At 42.1% G+C, this 16,974-nt stretch overlaps 1 protein-coding gene across 1 annotated transcript in view; it reads right to left on the bottom strand.

Moving 5' to 3' along the window:
* LOC308118078 (pappalysin-1-like) overlaps positions 1–11,653 on the bottom strand; it is a gene marked incomplete at its 5' end in the record, with an annotated part of 92,081 nt that extends 80,428 nt beyond the window's left edge. Inside the window, 2 exons of the mRNA XM_080477308.1 lie at positions 4,079–5,180; positions 11,263–11,653. Of these exons, the coding sequence (XP_080333434.1) occupies positions 4,079–5,180; positions 11,263–11,653 (1,493 nt within the window). The remainder of the gene's footprint in view (positions 1–4,078; positions 5,181–11,262) is intronic.
* Positions 11,654–16,974: the final 5,321 nt, after the last annotated feature.

The following is a 16,974-nucleotide window of genomic DNA, read 5'->3' as shown; positions in this document are numbered from 1 at the left end:
AAGGACCCTCTTCCTCATAATTTCAGGAATTTCATTATTTCCTCAGAAAATATTTGCTCAGAGTTTTTGGACATGCATGAGGTAGAAAGGGGTCAGAAGGGTTTGGTGCGCAAATGATTGAATCAGCAAAGAGTAAGACCAACAATTCTACTGTTGGGTTAAAATTGACAGAATATTGAGTGCAATTTCCCCTGTAACATGCAGGGGTGGAATTGGACCTAAACCGAACAGTTTTATTTAAGTAAAACCATTTGGGGGTAGCAGTGGCGTTGGTGTGCATTCTGTATTTGTATCTCTGCGTGTAGATATTTGTTTGTGCGTGTTTGTGATTCCACACAGTTTTTACAGACATGGTGGTGAAGATCTGGTGGAGGTTTTGGTAAGCTGCCACTGTAGAAAATCAGTACTCAATGACTTCACCATAAGGGTGTTTGTAGTCAGAACAGTTTGGACCTTTTAAGCATTTCTGTCTTTCTATCTGTCTATTCGCATCTTACTCAAACCTCCTTGCCAATAACTCTTTACCTCGCTTTACCCCATACATGAGTGTCTCTCTCTTTCGCACACACACACACGCGCGCGCGCGCGCGCACGCACACACACACACACACACACACACACACACACACACACACACGCACACACGCACACACGCACACACGCACACACGCACACACGCACACACGCACACTATTCAACTATTTCCCCAGCCCCTGTTCTCCACTCTTGCCGCTCATCAGGCATTTTTTTTTCTTCAGCAAAGATGAGCCACGGGGGAATGACAGGATTTTCCATGCATTTAACCACACCACTTTTCAGACATGTCCTGGGAAAACAACATTGCAAAAATTCACAGACATAAATAAAGAAAACTGAGCCAAAGAAAAGTAAGAAAGGTAAGGTTAAAAGCAAAAAAATCAAGCCTTTCTATTATCAAGCATCTCTGCAGGGCATCTGTTGTAGAGGGGATCAAGGGGTGCACAAGGCTGTCTGAACTGTCGTGTTAACGCTTTTATTTCTGATACATATTAAGTGGGGGATTATGACTTCATCCATTTACATCTATGTATAATTCATACAAGCCCATAAATTTGACTCATATAGATATGTCTTGGGCAGCAAAGTGTGAAAGCCAGGGTGAGCTGGCGTGGCAGTGACGGTCTCATGGCCAAGAACACTTTTTTTGAAATTGGAGTGGGGGTGGCGGGTGGGGCTTAGCTCTTCTGTCATCAAGTCGGTCAACACCACAGCCCCTAAACCCATCATTCATCTCAGGCTTTATTACTATACTTGCACTCTCCTCTTTAACCTTCCTGCTTAGTCCTTTGATTATTATTCCCTTCCAAAGAAGACACGTGTAGAAGAACTTCCATAAATTTTGTTAATGCACAATTTGGAGACATATAAATGGCCAATCAGCTGTTTCAAATGCATCCAACCCCTCCAAGTACCTATGTAAAGTAAAAATACTACGTTGAGCACTGGATGCAAAAATGTGTGAATCTCTTCATCAGCGCCCTCCTTGACTTCTGAACCACAATTACCTTCCCAATGCAGCATCAGCCGAATCCCCCCATGTGTCATATTTTCAAAAGACCACCAACAATTTCTAGATGCATATTATCTTGTCAAAGCCAGATGTAACTCCCCTGCATTCCTACAGTGGCCCAAGTTAAGTCCCGCCTCCTCTACAATCCCTTCATTCCCCTGGTTTTGGAAAACTTTGAGTCGAGACCCCTACCAGCCCCTGTGAAAGCACAGGTGAAACCTTGACAACAGGTGTTTTTATAAGTGTGCTATAGCTTTAAAGAGGAAGTGCAAAGTCCTGGTATTTACGCCCGAGTACTCCATTATGTTTTATGGGATGAGGGCTTAAGGTTTAGACGACAAACTGTAAAACACCCAAGTCAAGGGCCCTGGAGATTAGTTAGAATACAGCAGGGAGAGGGAGTGAATGAAAGACATAAGGTGGTCCATCCATTAAGCTGCCACTGTGAGAGGTATTGACTCAGAAAGAGGAGGAGGAGAGAAACAGAGGCCGAAGGAAAACAGATGACCTATTAGCCCTTGACAATGCCAAGCCCGTGAAAACAATGCAAAATATTTTCTTCAGCCAAAAGTAGAGAAAAAAGGGGTTATTATCAATGGTATTTTCAGAAAAGAGACTGCTGCAAGACCACAGAGCTGCTTGTGTCCCATGTTTGCCAGATTTTTGAAAACACTACACCTAAGTGGTAACAGGCGCAAATGCTGCAAAAATAAATGCAGGACCTCACAACCATTGTTCCCCTGCATACGCAGTACATTGTTCATCCAGAATTCCATAATTAAGGAGGAATGTCAAACTGTTTGTAGTGCAGCTCGCTGCACGGCTCTCCAGACATACCATAATCAAAGCAAAATAAGCAACCACTTGGGCAGATTATATCTATTTTTTAGACAAACTTGTCTTTTTTTTCCCCCCCCAACGCATTCTCACTCTCTATCTGGTGCACTTCCTTCCACAAACCCATCCTTCAAATGCCCGAAGGATGAATCAAACGTTGCATTGGCAAGCCTTTTGCCAATGGTACTAAATTGTTAGGCCTCACTTGATGAATGAGTTTCGAATGATGACAAAGTTGGAAAGGATGTGGTGGGAATTGAGATATGGAAGCAAAGGCAAACCCACCTGCTTTTCCCTCTGATGTTGTTAATTAGATATCATTATTTAGCTATTTAGCGGTCATTTTAAACAACAGGACAGTGCCAAACAGACAGCGCTTCCAGCTTCAACTGTGATTGAAAACAGCCTTGTCTCCTTGATTCATGCTATCATGAAGACCCAAACAATCCCACACACAAGGTCTCCCAGTTTCTCTCCCTTTCACTTGTCCTCACATGACAGTGGCAGCAAATACCGGCAAGCATTGGTCATTTCTGTCTCTTTTTCTGGCGCGGGCATAAAGACCTCCTGCATTGTCCACAAAAATGTCTCACTCTACTGTGTTGAGTTTCAGCGTACCAAGAAACAAACAATCCTGCTATTGGAGGTCTGGCAATAAACTTGTTACAGAAAATTCCAGAGATATGTTCCCTTTGCCAGCTTTTACTCATCATCTACCAACCACAGTGAGGTTACCGCAAAAACAAAAAATGTTCGTGCATTTATGGAGTTCTCTGTGTTCCTCTTAAGTTACCGTATAAAAATACAAAAAAGAAAGGCAAGCCCTGTCCTATATAGTACACCAACAAAAATCTGTAACACTGGTTCATTTACATGTAAGTGGAGGGTTTTTTTTTGGGGGGGGGGGGGGGGGGGGGGGGTTCTTCTTCAGTGCTTTTCTTGGAAAATTGTTTCAGGCACCCATGTTTAAGGACTAATTTAGCTGCCCGGGACACACGCAAGAGGGGTCTGTCTTTGAAAGGATTTCCTTTGCTGGGGAAAAAATAATACACTACACTTTCTCTTTGACCTCTAATTGCCCTCACGCTCTGTTTAGAATGTCACTCTTTCCAAACCAACTCCCTTCTCCAATCAAGGCAGCTTAATTAAGACCACTGGGCATAGGAGACAGAGTAGGAAAGGGTGGGAAGAATTGTTGAAAACTGGATACAGAAATGAATGGGTTTAGCCTGTGCATTTGCTACTAGGAAAGTCATCCAGTTGCATTTGTTTTGCCCTGCTTAAGTGTGGAACACTGATTGAACCAGGCCAAGTCTAGATTGGACTAGCTGCCCCCAGAGGATTTCCCCGGCCACACAGGCTGGGAGTTGAGTTACACACAGCCTCAGCCGAAATGGCTAGGAAACAGTAGGACGAGAGATTTAAAAAAAAAAAAAAAAAACTTTCGTCAGGGACACATGTATGGAAAGAATGGCTGTCTGATTTACTGAAGCTATGTGAGGCTATAGCTTGGAGTTGGGTTTCCTTAAATAGTTCAATCATGTCAGCTAGAAGAAAAAAGGATCAAATCAAACACAGATTGCTGGTGAGTCTTTATGGCTGACGCTGTATGGCTATGTTGTATGCCTAAGAAACAATTTCAAAAGAGAATTATTAATGATTGCATGCAAAATGAAAGGGGAATCATCTTACTTGTGTGGAGAGGAGCGGTTGAAGCACGTCTTGGTAACATCCGTCACATTGGGGTTACAACAGTCGCCAAGATCGTAGAAGAAATTCTCCCAATTACACTCAGGGTCACATACGCCATTGCCTTGTTTGTGTTCAGGGCAGTTGCTTCGATGCCCAGACATGCAGTCGCCTGCATCATAGCCAGTTAGTGGATGGTTGCACTCTGGGTCACATGCATCGTCACCAACTTTGCTGATGTCACAGTTAGCGAGAATCAAACGGTTGCGTAAGGATGAATTGGTCACATTGTAAATGCTGAGCTCCCAGGTGATGTTGTAGGGGCTGAAGGCATCATTAAGCTGCTGGTGCTGCAGGCTGATCTGGTGGTCTGACACAGTTGGTCTTGTCCTTAAATCATTCCAAATATTTATGACACGATATCGAACTTTCTTGGGCCGTCGGAAGGTCCAAAGCTGGTTGTAGTGATTAATGACGTCCACATTGTCGCACACAGTTTGACCACACGTTGGAGGCTCCAGGGTTGTGTCCAGTAGTCCCTCAGCATTTCTAAGTCCTCCATCACCTCCAATAAATCCTAGTCGCCCACCTCCGCCTTGTTCAGGCTGAGGAAAGCTACCGTCTTTTACAGTCAACCATTTACGGCCCGGGTGCTCGAACGTTTCACGAATGACCAGTAGATCTTGTGGGTCTTCATGGCCTTGCATATCCCTGACAATATGCCGCTGCCCTCGGGCCTCCCTCCAAAGACCCACCCTCTCCACTGCCCCTCTGTAATTATGATTCAGTGCATTTCCTCCAATCATCAGCACTTTGCACTTTTTGGTCAAATGACTGAAGACGTCACCTGATTGCTCCCGACTGACGCCAACTTGAGCACCATTGAGGAAAAGCTTCATGTAGATGCCATCGTATGTGATTGCCACATGTGCCCATTGGTTGGGTACGTAATGGGCGTTGGAGTGGATGGAGGTCACTTTGTGGGCACGGTCAGTTTTAAGGGAGAAGAAGAAGCGGGGTTCTCGGTTCCCATGTTCACTCACCGCCTGGATGCCAAGCAGCCAGCCTCGGTCACTGGAGGCATAGAAGCATTTGTCGTATAGACCTGTGGGCAAAATGAGCAAAGTCAATCATCATGCACATGTTGCCCAGTTTTCAATGTTGGTATGAAAAAGAGATGTGTAAGCATTGCATTTGCATTTAACCCTTTAACATCCATAATAGCAAAAAGATGTGTGAAATAAAAATGATTAGCATTTTAGTAATTCCGTTTTTGTTACCAAAGCGCATTCCTACAGACAGTGCAAGATTTATAAGTACACTTCTAATTTGTTCTTTATTGTAATTTTTTTTTTCATTCTTAATCATTTGCCTTACATGCGATAACAAGAGTATCAGACTTTAGCAATAAGAAAATAATCTGAAGACAAAAAAGTGCCTATCGAAGATGGTTGTTTACAAACAGTTTTAAAACAATCTGTTATCTAACAACTATTTCCATAACAAGCAGCTGATCAGGACGATAAAGGGTTTATATATTTGTTCTCTTTTACTTTCGTCTTTTTTTGTTTTGCAGAGCTTTAATCTTTTATGGGTCTTAATCTGGTATTTGTATTCAAAGGTTCAGCATTTTGAAGTACACCTAACCCTTTGAGATTGATAAACATCGTATCCTATCCTCTTATCTCATCTTAATTGTTAAATCGTGATTTGGTTTTGGTTACAATGTTATCCTGTCGGGATATGATCCAGGACATAAGTTTCTCATCCATACAGCAAGAATTATATTATCTACTTTTAAACATTTAGCTCAAATGGGGAACTCTAAACATGAGTGAAAAAAGGGATTTCATGTACCTGTGATACTTTCTTTCTATATCCAAAGGTGTCCTGTTCAAGGATATGTGTTGAGGTGCGTGTTACGTGAAGGGAGACCCCATGGAAATCTCTATGTATAGGCTTTAGTGAACACTGAGCACATTTAAAGTTGTTCGTGTAAATGCCCCTTGCCAGTGGGGTAGCCAGAAAAGACTAGTTTTCTGCTAAAGCCTTGTTTTTGTAGAGGTACCAAAACACCTTTTTCCTGTTTCACTTGGACTGTGCATGTCAGCTTCAGCATGGTAATGTGTTTTCACTTCTTAGGGGATCTCTGAATGCTAACTGTTTGTTTGTTTAACGCTTGTCAAAGTACGTGCGCGCTGGCACACAAGTTCACATATGTGCATGTGTGGGTGTTATTGCACATTCATGACTTTGTGCATGTATCCAAACAATCTCGGCAAAGCATGCAAAGATTCCAAAGTGCCTTGAAATACCTAACAAGGTCCATTTCAGCATGTGGAAAACTGCTCATTCACAGGTGATAAAGCTGGACTTTTCACTTCTAGTACTGCAAACATCAGGGTAGCACTCCATGTGCTTTCGGAGAAAAAAAACCATATATTGACGAGACAATCTGTGCCCAGAACACTCTGTCATTATTGGTATGAAAAGCCTTTTGAGGTTTCTCGCGGGATGTGTGCATCAGATTCCTGCACATACCCTTCATAGCTGCCTCTGCTACGTTTATTATTGTCTGAGAGCTGATTACGACAGTGATGATCACAACTGTGGCTCAACATGCTTGTCCACTTGGATGCCTTTGTTCCAAAATCGATTAGACTACCTGAGCCTGCAGTAAGTGGCTGGCTAATGGTAATTGCACGGATGTCTTGGTAACTTTGACCTGCTTCTAATTAGATGCACACTGCAGTATGCATTCATTAACTTGGTATTTCAATGGACTAATGTTCAAAGAGTGAGGGTTGGGTTCAGCATCAAGGTCAGTCCTTCGGTGGATGACGTTTTCCGGCTTTCCACTACACTGGAAGGAAAAAGCCTTCCATCTGTCAGCTGGTGCACTCAAGGCTAAAAGGTGTGCTAAAATGCTCGTAGGGCTCCTAGTGTAAACAGCTGTCATAATTCTGCCATGCTCAATTAATCTAACACGCTACACTTTTCCAGACCCAACACTGTGACCACTGGGACTCACACAAACACACCCACACACACATATACACACACACACGCACGCATGCACATACTTATGCCAAGGTGCATATATACATTTTCGTGAACAAATACGCACACACCCATTCGCACAGACAAACCGAAACACTGAAGTTCAGATTTGTGTTCAGGCAGAGAGACCTACAAAAGGATTTGCATGTGCAATGGTCTATAGCACGGTTCCTTTCAGGTTCAAAAGCAACTTTCCTTGCACTTGCCATTTGTCTTCTTCTTCTATGAAAACACACTCAGAAGAAAAAAAAAAGAAAAGAAAAAGTGTAAAAACACACATACACACTCAAAGAAAAACGTCACAAGGACTTGATAAAAAGCAGGGAGGAAGGGAACAATGAAGACTCCGTTTACTTTTGATCTGTTCTGGCTCTGAAAGGTCAAAGAAAGGCACTTTTCATAGTCACACCAAAGTGACCGCCTGAAATTTCCCCTGGAGAGACAATGGAAAATTCCATTGATATTTCATAAACAAACTTGATGAACATAACAACGATATTAATTATAGAAATGTCACCAGGCCACTTTAAAACACTTGACTTCAAACATCTGACCGAACTGCCCAATATCACTATGAATCAACCAACTAAAAGCTGGTTTTAATGAGCCATAAAGGATCTGCCAATAGCTGCTCATAAACCTGTTTTTCAACGTGAGGTGTTAGAGACTAAAACCACCTTTTCTCTACTGGTACTTGTATAGTGATGCAGAAATCACACACAACACACACACGCACCCACACACAAAAAAAACCAACATAACCTTTAAATGTAAGTACATTGCTTGGTATTTAGAAGTCCTATTTCAAACAGTTTGAGTCCTCAGCTGATCTGTAAAATATTACACATCATGCTTATGTACTTGACTTTAATGAAAAAAGTTCATGACTCATCTCTTAAGCATCCATAAAGGAGTCCAAGACAAGGAAAAATGTTTGAACTATTTTTTTTATATGAATCACTACAATAGGCAAAAATACCTATTATCACAAAACAATAACCACCTGCTAAAGTCTGCATATAATTGTCTTCAGTGAGTTATGAAACAGAATCTCCATTTCTCTTGTGATTTATTTTCCTCTTCCTACATTGCGAGACAAACCCGCACGGCCCGGATACGAGGGCTAATAGGGCACAACAAAGTTTGCGTAACATTTGGACACAGTAACTTGGTGTTCTGATGGTGTGATTGCAGGCGTCAGTGTGGATGAGTGGGTGTGTGCGTGTGTCATTTAGGTTTGTGCATTTAGGTATACTGTTTGGTGTTTAAGTCTGTGCTCAATTCGGACCACATGTACCTCTCCAACTTGAAAAAAAAAAAAAAAAAAAAAAAGGCCAATAGATGACAGCCCTGTCTCCTGCAGGAGCCTGGTTCAACTGAGGCCTGGAAAACTAGGGATACCAAAGATACCCATAGTTTCCTCTGAAAATATCCATCCATTTTCGATGCTGCTTTATTCAGTTTATGATCACAGGGCACCAAATTCCAGCTGACTATGGGGAAAAAGCAGGGACCCCCAGACCATGGATAGACTGTCAGTCCGTCAAAGACAATCTCACACACTCATGTTCACATTTACAGCTTGAATGTGTATTTTTTTTTAATGTGGGAGGAAACCAATGTACAGGGAAAGCTGAGAGAACATGCAAACTCTGTAAAAATAACTGGGGATGTTCCTGCCGTGACTGTTGACCACTCCACCACCCTGAATGCAAAATAGCTATGATATGTATTCAGGGTTTATGTTTCATCACAGAGAAGTTAAAACAATAAGAAGAAATGGCACTCGTGAAAAAGTGTTGTATTTCTCAGATAAAATGCAGTTATGTTAAGTCAATAAATTGGATATTTTCCTTTTTACAGTGAATTGATTTTTATCTTGGGAAGCTGTTTTTTTTTCTTTTTCCCCCTAAATTGAGATGTTTTGTCGAACATCCCAGTAAGAAGTGAGCGTTCAAAATCCACAAGTACAGACGAGCACACGTCGTCAAAACTAAATACAAAAGTGGGACCCTAGTTCTTATTTATCAGGCTGGTGGATAATGGCTACTTAATTAAGAAATTAAAACTGAAAACCAGCACCTCATGAAATAGCAAGTTAGTGCTGAAAGAATGCATGCATAGAGAAGACGAATTGGCCAAAACAACACGGTAAGAAAGAGAAATAAAAAAAACAGCTGCTGCAAACAACACTGCTGGGATCAAAACAAGGGGATGGAGCATTTTTAGAGGCATTGGGATTTTCTGAGGTCTGAATTGGATTTAAAAGATTAAGCTCAAGTGAATTTGTTTGATTGTCAAATTTGTTGTCTTTACATTCATTCTATTCAACACTGATGGGAGAAAATCTTGAATAAGAATCAAATAAGATTACTCAAGAAGAGTAATCTTTCAGCGGCGGGGCGAGGAAAAAGGTCCTGACCACAACAACAACAACAACAACACCTTTGCAAAACGTGATCCCATACCACATGTGAGAAGCCGTAATGTTCATCCGTTGCAGGGATTGAGTCTGACATGTGTTTATTCAACTCTGTGGTCACTGGAGGTTGTCGCCTGTGTTGTTGTTGTACTGGATCGCGTTATATTGTACAGATGTTTCTGTTATTGTGTCCATCCTTTTGGATTTTAAGAGTCACTCAGGTCACAACAGACCCCCTCACCCCCATCTCCTCCTGTTTGAGACTCTTACAAGGGATTGGCTTTGCAGAGCATGTCCAACTGCCAACTGGCTCGCACTACCTAAAAGAGTACTGTATCTGAATACACCTACAAGCGATTATTTATGTGTGTTGAGGGATGGGGCGGTTTTCAGAGACTCTGACAGATAGTAAACACAGATAGAAGTAAATCGACTTATATTGTTAAGTAAAGTCCCCAAAACAGAGAGACTGGAGACTGGAATAAGAAGTGAGTACGACTGAGTTCAATTCAGTTCAAAGGCAGCCATCTAAAGAAGTGTAGTAAGCAATGGGTTGTGTATGCAACGCTCCCTATCGGCAAGAAAAAGCAACAAACAAGCAGGGGAAAGCAATCTAGTACTGTAATGCACAAAAAGCGCTATTGGTCAAAACAAATGATGCCGTTTTAACGCCTTTCTGGGGCTCGTTTTACGCATGGCTGCAGATCAGGCTGGACAGAAAGCAGTGCGCATAGATGCCAAAAGTCTCAAGCTTTCCTTAGACGGCAGGGATGGAGTGAGCGTGTATCCAACTCTGCTCAGTCGCTTCAGACGGAGGGCGCATCACCACTATCTGATTGCGACTTCAATTAGGAAGTCGCCGACGGTGGTGACGGTGATTTAAGCGTCTGCGTTTTGGAGAGGCTGTACTGAGCGCCATGAAAGCGCACCACCACCAATGCACAAACACAGGCAAGCACATTTCCGCGCAAAGAGGGGGAAACCCTGGATCTCTCCTGTCTCGTAACTCCGGTAGCCAATCCAAAGGTGTCGATTTTTTTTCTTCTTTTTTGGGGGGGGCGGGGGGGCGCTCTAGCTGCGACTTGAGCTGCGAGCTTTGAGCGCCTCCACATACAGCGAATATCTCCCCGCTTTGTGCCTGACGTGACGTGCTCGCGCACAAAGTTTTGGCCATTACATCATAGCTTTAAAATAGCCAAGTCGGTTCAGAGAAATTACATTTTACGCACAGTGACATCAGCTGCCGCTCAAGTGATGCAGTAGCCTTCATGTGGCTGCACACACTCCCACATTTAGATGTGTGTGATTGTAACTCAGATACACCGTCATGATAAATAAGAATTAAACAAGCACGTGAATATTTGATTTTTTTTTTTATTGCGCAGTGATCTTCTCTCGTGCAAGGTGGCAAACTTAAGTGTGATCAAAATCTTCATTGACCCTATGGTTGCACTACCTAAAATATCCGCTGTACTTTTCAGAGCATTACATCATTGTCTAGTCTGATAGATGAACTCATTTTCAACTCGTTGAAACTGCATGTTGCTTTGTTTCATACATTGCATGTCACTGATGTGATTTTTTTTGATTTTTTTTAAATTTTATTTTCTACATATATGGTTCTTATTATCTGCCCATTCTGGAGTTGGACTAATAAAAGGAGTTGTGTTGACAATAGGATGGAGGATGCACAGATCTTTCCTACCTGCAATCACTGTGGGCGATCGTTGACCTCCCTCCGGTTTGATCCACATCTCCAGAGTGAAATTGCCTCTGGGTATCTCCACGCCAGGCTTCAGCCGGAGCTGATCTCCCCTGCCGGTGAAGTAGACAGCTTTCCCCCGGTCTGGAGAGTTTTCCTCCGCCTGAGAGGAGCGCCGGCGCTGGCGAAGCACCCGCCGCTCCAAGCCGGGCAAAGAGCGCTTGCCCCGGGGCAGACGTGTGGCACAAGCCCCTGGGATGGTGGCTTTCGCCTCCCTAATGCGCACCAACTCCCTCTTGGATCTCCCCTTTCTCCGGACTGTCCCGCACTCTGATCCAAAACACAAGATTAGAATAACCAGGCAAGACACCCAGGGTGATGTCCAAAGTTTCATTTTTCGATGGAGGAAACGGCAAAAAAAAAAATTAAAATAGGAAGAAAAAAAAAATTAAAAAAAATTAAAATAAAAAAGAAACAACGGAATAAGTAGAAAAAATTATGTCCACAATGTTCTTCTCTTTGGGATCTTCTCGAGTTTTTCCTTCTCTCTTTTTTTACAGCGGTAGAATGTCAAAGCGTAGAAACTGTCTAAATAAACCCATAAAGCTATGCTGTTTTTCCCTCTTTATTATGCTAAGCCACGACCCCCTCTCTTAAGCAAAACTACTCTGGAGACATTCAGGGGACACAGGAATATTTGATTCATGTATGTGTTCCACGGTGCCTTTTCAATGGGTCCCATTTAGCCAAAGGGATGACTAATAAGTAATCAATCAAGAGGGGGGTCCGGCCGATGCCCCCCTCATCCCCTTTGGACGGTAGGAGTTACTCGCAGAAATCCACAGTTGTCCGCCAGGCTCTTGTCATACCTTTTTGTTGTTTCCTTATCCTACCCGTAAAACAGCATAAGAAATGGCAGACAGCCTATTAAATTCCAAAGAAAAGTGACAGCAAACCGACCTCTCATATTTATTACAGAGAACAAGAGGTGAGCTGTGATCCAGGATAAAATCCAAAACTTGCCTCTCTCTTCTTTTTTCTTTTTTTTTCTCTTTGCCTGTGTGCCTGCACAAAAGTTGAAATGCACTATAATATCTGGAGAGGCGAAGGAGAGGCAGAGGGACAGAGAGCTGCAGAAGTAAGCATCGCGGTCCTCATTGATTGCCTGGAGCAGACACACTTGGAGAAGTCGGAGCTCGGCGTCCCCCTTTAGAGGCAGTTACTCTCAAAGTCTTTTAAAGAACAAGCCATGTTTCAAATGTTCCGGGGGCTGTGAGTGTGTGTGTGTGTGTGTAAGTGTGTGTGTGTGTGTGCGAGTGAGTGAGTGTGTTTTTTTTTTTTTCATAGTGGGAAGTCACACAGGTAGGCAACTCTCACTGACGGTAATTCTCTCTATGGCACATAGTGATAGGATGGTGTTTACGGAGTTTGGAAGGCGTATATGTGTATCCCTCTAGCGGTTACTGTTTAAACAATCCCACACTTCCACGAGTCCACAGCACAGGACCACAAGCAAGCAGTCTGGAGCCATTAAAAAAATAAAAAATAAAGATATTAGAAGCAACTCTCCATGTGATGCTGTCAATGCAACGCAAGATCAAACCTCAAAAAGCAAAAAGTGAATCATGACAGAATAATGTGTGGTTTTAAGTAAGTAAATAACATTTATTTATATAGCACATTTCATTTCACAGATCAAGTGATTCACTCCATTAAAAACAGAAATATAGCAGGTTGTGATTGAAAACACTTGAACATGTTCAATATATATATGTGCGTGTGTGTGTATACAGAGTAATAAAAACACATCCCAACAATTAAATAAACTTATGTTCAGAATGAAGTGTAACTTTATAATTTGATGTGCTGCGCAGAAGTGTTTACGTGTAAACTGTGCAAACAGAGAGCATGAAGCTGCGTTAAAACTTCTTCGACGATCCCAAGGAAGACTGAACATTATTGCATTTTTTGTGAAGGGAGAATTTATGGCTGCGCCGTTGCACCGGCTCACATTAGACTGTACGAGAGTACTTAATGAAGTGGATGAGTGGTGAGTGTGTATATTGAGTGCAAAGGAAAAAAAAAAAGAAAAAAAAAAAAAGGACCCATATATAAAGTGATATGAAGTGCAAAAATAAAAAGAAATTTAGTACTGTTTGGCATCTCTCGGAGTCACTTGGGAAAGTCCTCTGTCGTAACTTTGGCGAAAAGATGATGTATTTTACAAACGTTACTGTCCTGTCAAAGTCGTGTCTCCCATTAAGGCAATTCCCAAATAAAGTAAGCAATAGATCAAAGTAGTAATGGGAGAACAATGACTGAGCCGCTGCGATTCTCGTTCCATATTTACTTAACTTAATTTGATGGATCATATGTCTGTTCTTCTTCTTGATGCACAAGCCTCAGTTTAATGTTTTCAGCTGCAGAGCGGCGATAAGTGCACCGATGTGACTCTGATTTTATGATGTTTACCACCAACTCAGTTCACGTCTTTGTAAGTTTTTTGGTTTTTTTTTCTTTCCAAAATTACCTCTACCACACAAGGAGGGATGTGAGAAGAAGAAGAAGAAGAAGAAAAAAAAACAAAAAAACTTTAAGGGATTTGCAGGTTTCAAGTTGACTCACACATACTAATGTTTACTCGCTATCGCCTTTGATGGATGCGAATTTCAAAACCGCATAGTCGGCTAAGATTTGTAAGCCCTCGGTACTTCATAAGTCTTAGCTGAGTGAAATGAAAACAATCCTCTGGTCAATGTTACGGTTACTGCATGAATATTTTGACACGCAGGGCCAGTGAACGGCTTCACCTTCAAATGGCTTTCCATAGAGACAGTCAGCTGGAATGTCAGTGTTTCCTCTCCATCCTCCTCCACTTGTTTGTTGTAAATGTGTGTTTAGACGGCCAAAACTTGCCACCTACCATAAAGAGGAGAGGGAACAAACATTCAATATTTGCTCTCTTCTTCAGATGGTGCTGCGACTGCGGGTCGCATATTTCCCTTTGTGTCATGAGCCGGGGTGGGGGGTGGGAGGGGGTGACATATTGAAAGGCATTTGACCTTGAAAGTTGCTGCAAGCGGAGTTTCACATGGACCTAAAAAATTTGAACCTTTTCAGAGGAGACAGCAGATAACTCAAGAGTCCAAAACCGTCACACAACACTTTGTTACTACACATTCTTTTGTCAGACTTGGTTGTGTGGCAACTTTTTTTTTTTTTGGTCTTCCCTGAGGGGGTGTTGCCCGGTAAGGTTGTTTGAAAGACTTCTTACTCCCATGAGACTGCAAGGTTTTGATGCAGTTTGCATAGACTGGTAATAAACCAGCACTCGTTTTCTTCCTACAAGGAAAATCCATGACATGCTGCAGCATTAATAGACCAACATACTACACATTTCTATATATATATGTATATATATATATATTTTTAATACTGCTCAAGACTGTTAAAGACCTGAAAAGTTTCAACACTTCATAAGTTAAAGTTGAGGATTAAGCCATTATGTAAACTTCCCATTGCATCTAATACATGTGTCGATCCGCATGGGTTGACACGCTTAAATGCTATTTGCATTGTATCGTGGTGCTGAAATGGAGGTAGATTTGCATCTAATGCGGAAAGTGACAAGTTAAAGCTTGAGGAAAAAATGAAATGAGGAAGCAACCCATCACCAAAGTATTATATCAGAAGGTGAAAGACTTCTTCAGTCCTGTAATTACATTCCTCACTTGTTCACCGCATCCGAATGTCACTCCCTCCCTCCGTTTTCTCTAAAGGAACATGAGTGCTGAAGATAGAAAAGATGACCTAAATGTCTTATAGTCTGCGTCCTTTGTGGTTGGCACACTATGTACAGACTACTGAAGGAACTTTTTTTCTTTTCTTTTTTTTTTCCCTCGGAGGAAGGGAGATGTCGAATGACCTTTATGTGTGAAACCTGCTCACATAAAGGTCATTCACCGTTCCTCAGTTATGCAAGGAGATCGACTTGAATTGTTTTAGCATAGGCTTGTACCCGCCGCTTCGACCCCTGCAGGAACCGACCAATCGCGGCTCTTTAAGTTCAAACCGTGTGCCTCCCCAGATCTGCCATTTGTCAGTGAAAGAGCGCCACAATAGCTCTCCTTTTCAAAACAGGCGGATTCCCTGTCATTCCTGGATTTGATGGTCCAGAAAGGCAACATCCCATCTTAACCTAATGACCTGTGATGGTTCGTGTCACAGAGGCCCTGCGCTATTGTGCAAATCCCACTGAAAATCTGAGCTAGTCCATAAAGTAGAACCCATTGTGGCGTTCTCAGAGAGGCATCATGCTCAGATCAGCCGGGGTCAACTGTGACTGAAACACAGACCTTTGGCACTGTCATGTCAAATTAGGGGGGGAAAAATAAAGAACCGTGCATAAATGGCCACATGAAAAATACATTTATCAGTTAGTTAGAAGGTGGTATATTGTAGGTTTTAGACTAAAGAAGCAATGCAGCAACCTATTAAATAGTGATAAAGAAACAAAGAAGCAAATAAATTCATTAAATATTATAGAACATAAATCTAACACAACAGTATTTGGCTTTTCCTCCCTCAGTCGCCGCTCACTGTTGATCCCCTGAGTATAAATCTGCAAGCGTCTTAAAGTAACAGCTTGGCGAGGTGGGTAAAATATGAGCGCAGAGGCCATTGGCTCCGATCATGACTATTCTCAATCTTCAGCTCCCGTTCGCCATTGCTTCCCTCTCACCGACTTCTGTTTAGATAAAAGTGGTTGCAGTATTGTAGAATAATCCCACTATGTCATCTGAGTGACTGCAGAGAAGTGGAAGTCAAACAGGGAAAAAAAGAAAAAAACATTGTCTATAATCCATTAATGGATCCAGCTTAATCTGTGACTGTGGCTCTTCTAAAGTGCAAACCTAAATGCTGTTGCCTCAGATTTTGCGGATGAAACGCGAGGAATACTGATACGTGCACACTCAACACATGAAGCAATACTGCAGATTGGGTCTACAGTAAATATTGGGTAACACTGAGCGGTAGGAAGATGCAAAAATAAAAGAGGGAGCCACAATAGGATGCCATGATAGTGCGCAGAACCTTGTAAGGTGACGGCTTTTTTCTAAATATAATGCCGTTACAGAATCCCCATTAAAGCCATTAAGAGAATAATCCCATGCTACCTACAAACACATACCAGGTCGAATTTTCAGAGATCCAATGAAAACTGGCACGCACACGTTTTCTGGGTAAAGGAAAGCACTTCCCAATAAGAGACGCGCCGCTAAATGAGATGGAGGTGTTGTTTGTTACTTTTACGCAAAGATTACAGAAAATGTATATTCTCGCATAAATCAGGTTTAATCTCCCCTAATGCTTATGACAGCTGTCATTTATATGCGCTTAGCATCCAAGGCCAGCCAGACTGTCATACTATATTGAAACAGAAAAGGCTGCTATTGTGTTGTGGTTTGGTAATGAAAACATAATCAGAGTATTGGAAAATGGCATGTGAAGCGCTATTTATAGCAGAGAGTGGTCAGATTACTATCTCGCATGATACATAGGGGTTAATACATTCTGATACTGCTGTATGTTGATTACAACAGAAATATCAGACAGTCACATGGACACACAAAATAACTCAGGCACGTGGTTAGATCCAAATTTTATATCTGTAATTTAATCACCGCACCGGAGAGCATTTGCATCAGCGTGCTA

Source organism: Lipophrys pholis (genome assembly GCF_963383615.2).
Source record: "Lipophrys pholis genome assembly, chromosome: 12".
Lineage (NCBI taxonomy): Eukaryota > Metazoa > Chordata > Actinopteri > Blenniiformes > Blenniidae > Lipophrys > Lipophrys pholis.
Note: the sequence above shows the minus strand (reverse complement) of the source record. Positions and strands in the feature narration are given on the sequence as shown.